The 8,160-nt window shown below is 50.5% G+C and overlaps 1 protein-coding gene across 2 annotated transcripts; it reads right to left on the reverse strand.

Moving 5' to 3' along the window:
• Positions 1 to 313: 313 nt before the first annotated feature.
• On the reverse strand, positions 314 to 3,046 carry LOC123169996 (mitogen-activated protein kinase 4). Of its 2 annotated transcripts, XM_044587848.1 has the most exons (3): positions 2,468 to 3,045; positions 1,910 to 2,335; positions 314 to 1,333 (listed from the first exon to the last, which is right to left on the reverse strand). In XM_044587848.1, the coding sequence occupies exons 2-3, from the start codon at positions 2,330 to 2,332 to the stop codon at positions 647 to 649; spliced, it is 1,110 nt and encodes a 369-aa protein (XP_044443783.1). In that variant the 5' UTR covers positions 2,333 to 2,335; positions 2,468 to 3,045; the 3' UTR covers positions 314 to 646. The 2 variants fall into 2 exon arrangements, with proteins under 2 accessions (XP_044443783.1, XP_044443782.1); XM_044587847.1 differs by having other exon boundaries at positions 1,910 to 3,046.
• Between the last annotated feature and the right edge of the window lie 5,114 nt (positions 3,047 to 8,160).

The following is an 8,160-nucleotide window of genomic DNA, read 5'->3' on the forward strand; positions in this document are numbered from 1 at the left end:
GGGAATAGGAGTAATAACTTTGACCACCATTGCATCAGCACATTCAGTGTGTACATCAGCATATGGTGGTACTACATTGCAGATTACAAGGGGGCTTCAGAGTTTATACATTTTAAGCCAAACAGAAAACATCATACAAACTGCAGTTTTCTAGCTCTTGAAGAAACAAGACAAATTTGAAGGTAGAAGCAAACAAGGTCACTTGAAAGTTTAGGCCTTCCATACATAGAGCAGCTTCTAAAATTACAACTTACAATCATGGGGAGAAGAGAAGATTACAACTTACACAAGCTTCTTCATAACCCAATTCTTAATTAACCGAATTCCGCTTCTACAATACAGTAGTCCATATACATAGAGTAGTGTCTAAGATTACAAACTTACAATCAGGGAAAAAAAGAAGAAGATTACAACTTACACAAGCTTCTTCATAACCGAATTCCGCTTCTACAACACAGTAGTCTATGTATATACTACCAAGTACTGACCCACAGCTAGAGAAATCCATACGCCGTTTATTGTACACATATTTACATAAACAGGTCACTCGACGGCATTGTGATAATTGCATTAAAGCTTTATACGAAGAATGAACATGTGAAGGCCCTGGTGTGGCACACTGCTCTCACATGTTCATTCCTGCTTGTCACATATTCACCATCCTGGCGGCCCCAGGGTGGTACTGGAGCATCTCCTGCCACAACATTTCTCGGATCATATCTGTGCCAATGTTTTCATCTATGTCGAGATCGATGGGCACCTGAGCAGGAGGGTTTGCGCTGGGATCATACAGCGGGGACATGTAGGGGTGCTCCAGAGCCTGGGTGACACTGATCCTCTTGGAAGGGTCGAAGACAAGCATCTTCTGCAACAGATCAATGGCAAGAGGGTGCGCGTGCGGGTACATGATACTGAGGGGCATCCCCGGGGTGTATGGAAGGGATTTAATGTAGTTGCCAGCTTTTGGGTTGTCAATGAACGCGAGATCAGCCTTGCTCATGGTGCCAAGAACATTGACTATAAGCTTAAGCTGATTAAGGCACTCAGTTCCTGGAAAGATCGGCTTGCGGCCAAGTAGCTCAGCAAAGATGCAGCCAACAGACCAGACATCTATGGAAGTGCCATAGTTGTCGCAGCAGAGTAGCAGCTCGGGAGCTCTGTACCAGCGGGTGACAACGTATTCTGTCATAAACTGACCTTTAGTGTTATTTGTGCGGGCCAGACCAAAGTCACAGATCTTCAGGTCACAGTTCGCATTGACCAGAAGGTTCCCAGGCTTCAGGTCTCTATGGAGTATCCCCGCTGAATGAAGGTACTTCAGTCCTCGGAGCACCTACAGTCAAGGAAAATGGTGGGGGTCTTAGATTATTGATTGATCGACAAATATGAGAGAAAAAGGATCAGCAGAAAAAGGAGAAGATGACATGGTAACAAACAAGACTAATCTGTAGGACAACTATTTAATTATCGGTCCGATGCAAGATGCTCAAGTTCAGTTTCTACATAGTTTTCCTCAAATAATTTACAGAGGCTCAAGTTATAGGTTCATGCAAATACCATATTCATGTCTGCTGTGTATTAGGTTGCTTTTAAGAAATGCACTTCCAGGGCACAAGCACCATTAGGGAGCAGCTATAGAAGCTAAGCTACTACTAGACATATTCAAATTGACATGTGCTTCTTCCATAAATTAGCAGATTGTTCTTTGGCAACTTAACTAGTTAAAACCCAACAGCTTTAGATAGATCATGAACTTAATGCAAATTAGTATGAACTGCAAAAACAACATTATACTAGCGTACACCTGAAGCATGAACAAACTAGCTTATGTCAGAATGGTGAACAGATGAAAGACTACATGGATAAGCGTTATGCAAAGGTAAAAATGAAAAACAGAGCCGACGCATACCTGAAAAAGGAAATACTGGCAGTGGTCATTGGACAGCGGCTGAGACGACTTGACTATCTGATGCAGATCCATGTCCATGAGCTCGGAGACCAAGTAGACATCCTTGAAGCTCCTCCTATGTATCGGCATCATTATATCCTTCAAGGCAATGACATTCTCATGGCGCAGGTGCCGAAGGAGCTTCAGCTCGCGCAGCGTCCTCAGCGCATCCAGGCGGTTGTCAAAGACGTTGTTTATCTTCTTGATGGCGACCTTCTCGTTGGTCTCCTGGTTGATCGAGGAGCAAACTATCCCGTAGGCTCCTCTCCCGATGGGCTTGATCGGCACGTACTTGGTGTCGATCTCGAACATGGTCTGCCACATGGTGTAGTAGTGCTTCCCGTGGTTTCCCATGCCGTTCGGGGGATCCACCATCATTGCCATTTTCTGCGGAGAAGAGGGAAACATAGAGTTATCTATTAATTGAGAACAATGGAAGCATAACAAGGAAAAAGTTTACTAGTTTAGGGTGCCAATTTAATTTTGCCAAGTCTTATCAGCTTGACCCATGGTACTGACAGTCTCTGTTTCCACCCCACACACAATTCATCATCACGGAGGCGGAGGCAAAGGCAGAGAGCGACCGAGCAGGAGGGCTCTCTGTCTATTTTTTTTGTTTCGGGGAAGGAAGGAAGGAAGGAACGAACGAGCGTACGCACGCACGTAGCTCCACTGGACTTGGGGGAGTGGTGATGAGGAAGATGGCGATGGGTGCCGCTCAGGTACAGCGAAGGGGCGGGCAGATAGCGAGATGGAACACGCGGCAGGCTGAGGAAGACGATGAGAAAGGCCTCATGTGGCCGCCCTATATATACCCGCCGCCCTGCCCACCTGGCCGGCCTCGGGACACATGGCCACTGCCGCTCCTAGGGACCGGGATCAGGGTCGACGAGTCGCCGCCGCTTCTTCCGGGTAAGCCGCCCACCCGCTTTCCGGCAACGCCTCGTACGTGCGCGGCCGGCCCCGCCACCGCGTAGCGTGCGGCGCTGGAGCGACGGCTGGTGATCCGTCGGGGGCGCGTGCCCGGCGTCGGGCGGGGCCACGAGGGCGCGCTGCGCTCGGGCGGTAGAGTAAAATGTGGGTCGTTTTCCTGATCGGTGCAGCGGTTGGGTTGCTTCTCCGCCGCGCGCGCCTTTCCTTCCCCCGTTGACCCGGCAGGCGGCAGCGGCGCGTACGGTAAGGAGGAGTTACCCGAGGGCTGTCAAACCGTCTCCAACGGCCGCACAAAAAATTCACGTCGAATAAAAGTTATAGCACGTCATTGTAGCACTTTTATTGTGCCGGGACCCACATTATTTTAGTAAACGCCAAAAACGTGTGCTCACAAAAGCACGCAGTGCAAATTGTGAAGCGTGCGCAATTCGGAGCCTAAAATATGCTGTGCACGATAGCGTTTTTCAGCGCGTGCCCAAAACTTTTTAGCGCACGTAATATTTTACAGTATCTGTTGAAGATGTTCGGCGTCAAAAAAATGAAATTTTAGCGCGCGGAGCTTTTTTTGGGCGTCTATTGAAGATGCTCTCATGATTTCGCCGTGTGATTCGAGTTGGGCGGGTCTAACGTCCAGGATATTTGGGAGCATCCCATCCACATCCATGATGATCAGCCAGTGGTTACGCTTATGCACTCGGCTGCCCGATTATATATTTTATTAAGCGATGCCAGATACTGATACTGTATTCTTTGATCATCCTGGGTTATCCTCCAGCTTTGGGTCACTGCAAGCGGTTACGCCTTGCGAGGTCAGCTGCCTAATTCTGTTTGATCAACATTTTGAGTCCTAACGTTTTTAGCTTTTGAGCTGCTTCTTTACACAAACTTTCCATATACGATCTATTCATATCAAATATCACGTCAATACAAAGAATACCAGAAGTGATCTATTTTCGTAGACCACCTAGCGATGAGTACAAACACTTGAGCGAGCTGAATGTTGCTACTGTCATCGCCCCCCCCCCCCCCCCTCTCACAGGAGTCAGACAAACCTTAGGGCAGTTAAAACTAAGACCCAAAGGACCAGCGTACCAATCAACAACTGTCACCGATGACAAGAAACGTAGATGGAAGGGATCCAACCTATAGACACTTGAATGCAGACGAACGAAGAACGGGTCCAAACAGATCCAGCAAAGACAAACACCGATGAAATACCGCGAGATCCGCGGAAGACACACCTCCACACGCCATCTGACGATGCGAGACACATAGTTGGGACGGAGGATAGGAGGGGAGAACCTTATTTCATCTCCAGGGAGCTACAACCACTAGAAGAAAAAGACCCATTTGTCCCGGTTCTGGAACCGGGACTAAAGCCCATGACCTTTAGTCCCGGTTCGCTTACGGACCGGGACAGGTGGGGCTCCACATAGCCGCTTCGGAGAGCAGGCAGGAGGGCCTTTGGTCCCGGTTGGTAACACCAATCGGGACCAAAAACATCCACACATTAGCAGCTCAGGAGCTGGGGTTTTTGTTTTTTTAGGGGGGGGGTTGTCGTGGATCGAGGACTAACAGTAGAATGGGGGGTAGGTATGAGGAGGCAAGATCCTGGCTATGGCAAAGTTGTACACACAAGTTTTACGAGTTCAGGCCCTTCGCGGAGGAAGTAATAGCCCTACGTCTCGGTGCCCGGAGGCGGTCGACTGGATTATGCGTGTGTGTGTTACAGGGGGTGCGAACCCTTGTGCTAGTGGAGGGGGTGGCTTATATAGAGTGTGCCAGGACCCCAGCCAGCCAACGTTACAAGGAGTTCAATGTACATAAAGAAGGAGCGTTACAGGTAACGTCCGTAATAAAGTGCTATAAATGATCATTAAGTCTATGAGTAAATGCCCGACCGCTGCTGTGCAGAGTGACTTTAGATCTTCTGTATGTCGAGTTGTTTCTGTTACGGTCGAGTGACAGTGATTCTTCCGAGTGGAACGTTTCTGGTCGAGTGGATGATGGTACCCTTCGAATGCTTCTGACTCTAGGGTGATGTCCTTGGGGAGGGTGTCTAGGTCAGGCCTATAACCCTACCCTAGGTACATAGCCTCATCATTAGCCCCCGAATGGTTCAGGGTTTGAGTGGAGAAGGAGTTGAAAATACTTCCGATTCAATTTTCGCGCTTCGGAACTATCTTGTTGGGATCGACGAATCAACATGGTGACACCAACTTCTTTTTCAGTCGCCTTGATCCATTCTTGGTTTTGTCGAGTGAACTTTTACTGAAAAGCTCCGAGCGTTGATATGGAGAAAATCTTCCGTCTGACAGGTTGCTCTGTTGCCCGCGGATCTCGCGGGATTCGAATTTTGGGAAGCGCATGGGGCGGAGGAGGCCGCAGTAATCGGGTTGGATTAGGCAGGGCCGCCTCGATTTCTGCGCCACCTTTTTCGCCACGTATCGTGCGCGCGACTGTTGCGGGATTTGATAAGATCGCCCGGGTCCATAGGTCAGTCGCTCGGAAGCAACCTCATATAAGGCGTCGGACTGGGGTTTTTTGAACAGTGCGTTCCCATTCTTCCTCTTCCTTCTCCGTTTTCTCCATCGCATCTGCTCCCACCCCGGCGCCGCCGCTCTGTTCGAGCTCCGACCGCTGCGATGGGGAAGGAGAAGACGGTGGCTTTGGAGCGCGCGAAGAAGGCGACGGCGAAGGCGAAGGGGAAGAAGTCCAGCCGGGGCGGATCTTCGTCGAGGTCCGGTTTGCCGCGCGGTTGGATCCAGGGCGATTGGATCCGGTCGACGATTCGTCAGGACGACATCGACGATCTGCCCGAGGAGGGATTGATCCCCCACGGTTCCACGCGGCTCCCGGAGGACGAGACTGAGCCCCAACCGCAGGAGGGTGAGTGCGTCCTCCTCGCCACTCACGTCGACCGCGGGTTTTCTTTGCCTCCTCATCCTTTTTTCCGAGCTTTCCTGAACTTCTTTGGAGCACAACTTCATCACTTTTCCCCCAACACCATCGTGTATCTTGCCGCTTTCGTGTCTATGTGCGAGAATTTCTTGGGTTGTCGACCACACTGGGGCCTCTTCAAGCAGATTTTCACGTGTCGCTCTCAGTCGGTCAAAAAAGCTAGTCCGAGTGATGAGAAGACAAAAGTGATCCAGATGTGTGGGGCTCTTGGGATTCAAATGAGGGGTAAGAGCTCCTTCCCAGCCATAATCCTTCCCGAGTCAGTCCGAGGGTGGCAGTCGACCTGGTTTTACTGCAAAGACCAGCCGATTCCAGGTCAGTCGACTGGACTTCCCCCCTTTTCCATGGCTCCAGTAGAGAAGCCCTCCGCCTTGAAAGTGACCCCGGGGGAGAAAGCGGAGGTGAAGGTGCTGGTTGAGCGAGTGGTCCAGCTCATCCGTGACGGCGTGACCGGCATGGATCTGTTGGAAGTCTTCCTCAGACGACGCATTCAGCCGCTTCAAGCCCGTGACCATCCGATGTGGATGTATTCGGGCATTGACGATTCCACTCGGATCCACCCAGAAGAGGTCGACGAGGATACGGTGGAGAAGTGGTTGAAGGGTATCACTGGCAACAAAGATAACCCCAGGGGGTCCAGGAGAGTCCCTCCACTCGACAACTCGTACGAAACAGACAAGGTCCAACTCTGAATTGCCGAGTGTTATCTTGATTTATCATGTAGCTGCTTGTAGTCAACCGACTGACTTTTGTCTTGCTTGTTGTCTTCTAGGCTCTTACTGAGATGTATTCGATGCCCAACGGAGAGCAGGAGCAGGACCCGGAGGGGGAGGCGAGTGGAGGCGAGAGCGGCGAGTGGCATTCTGATGGTGAAGAGGACGAGGAGAGCGACGACCCGAGTGATGAAGAAGAGGTCGACTCACCTCCCCGTAGGGAAAGGCGTCCAAGCTCACTCACGATCCGGCAAGCGCCCACGGCAAAGCGACCGCGCAAACCGGGCAGTCGTCAAAGTGCCCTCGGACGTCTCCTCCAGCGCCGACTGAAAAGGCACCGAAGCAACCGAAAGCTGCGCCATCAAAACCGCAGAAAGCCTTGCCCAAGATCAAAGTGACCATTCCCACTGTTTCCGGGTAATAGTTGGACTTGAATTCCTTGTTTAGTACGAACTGGGTCTTGGTCGACTCACTGTTATAGACATGACCGACTGAATCTTGAAATTTGCAGTGCTGCTACCTCCGAGACTTTCGCTTACAAGAATGAAGACGAAGAAATGGAAGATGCCGTCACCTCCAATCCAGGTACGATTCTCATAATCTTGTCCTTATTTACTCGGTCATTTTATTGGTCGATTGAATTTCTGGCAATTAATTCTTTTTGCAGCTCCTCCCCATGTCATTGATCTTCCAGATGATGACGAAGACGTGCCACTAAGGTCCCAGGGGAGAAGAAACAGGAAGGCGTCAGCTGGAAAGACACCTCAGTCTGCGTCGGCGACCGAAACAGCGATCCAGGAAGGTGGCAATGCCAATCGGACTTCCGTAACTTTCGCCGTACCACTGACGAGTGCTCAGCCTTCAGCGTCGACTGCTCAGACTCTAGCCGATCCATCTTCGCTCTTTACGCACATCACGTCCCAGAGGACCAAGTGGGTGCTGCCAAGGAAGCCATACGCTAGGCGGGCATCATGATGGAGCAGATGAAGATGGTCCGGGAAGCCAGCCAAGCTGCTTACGACGCCAGCTCAGCCCTTCAGAGCAACGTCCAGCTTGGTTGATCACCAACTGACTCTTTAGCTTGCCACTTGTTCTGTTAGGATATGCTGCCTGAAAACTTCCTTTGAAAAATCTTTTCATATGTCTGCGTTTCACATTTGTACACCCACTGGGTGTTTTTGATTTGCCACTGAGCAAACTTGTATCTTGAGTCGAATGGATCTTTGAACTAGTGGGGGCACGCTGAGTGCACCCACTGGGTGTAGTCCCCGAGACTATAATTGACTGCGGGCAGTCGACTGTAGTCTTAGAATTGGAATTTTCTCACTCGGCCTGGTCGGGCCATGTCGAGTGGAACCTGAACCAGTGGGGGCACGCTAAGTGCACCCACTGGGTGTAGTCCCCGAGACAGTGGTCGACTGCGGGCAGTTGACTACGGTCTGAGAACAACTTGCCTCTTTTTTTAACACTCGGCCTAGACAGAGCACGTCGAGTGGAAACTGGACTAGTGGGGGCATGCTAAGTGCACCCACTGGGTGTAGTCCCCGAGACTACTGTTGGATGTTTGATTCGGTAGTAGTCTTAGATCTTGCTGAATTTATCAGA

This window comes from Triticum aestivum, chromosome 7D, assembly GCF_018294505.1.
Source record: "Triticum aestivum cultivar Chinese Spring chromosome 7D, IWGSC CS RefSeq v2.1, whole genome shotgun sequence".
NCBI lineage: Eukaryota > Viridiplantae > Streptophyta > Magnoliopsida > Poales > Poaceae > Triticum > Triticum aestivum.

Coding starts and splice junctions, on each gene's coding strand:
- LOC123169996 (XM_044587847.1), bottom strand. CDS start 2,356: ATGTTTCCCTCTTCTCCGCAGAAAATGGCAATGATGGTGGATCCCCCG. Junction 1,334..1,909: donor GCCAGTATTTCCTTTTTCAG/GTATGCGTCGGC, acceptor CCTTGACTGTAG/GTGCTCCGAGGACTGAAGTA.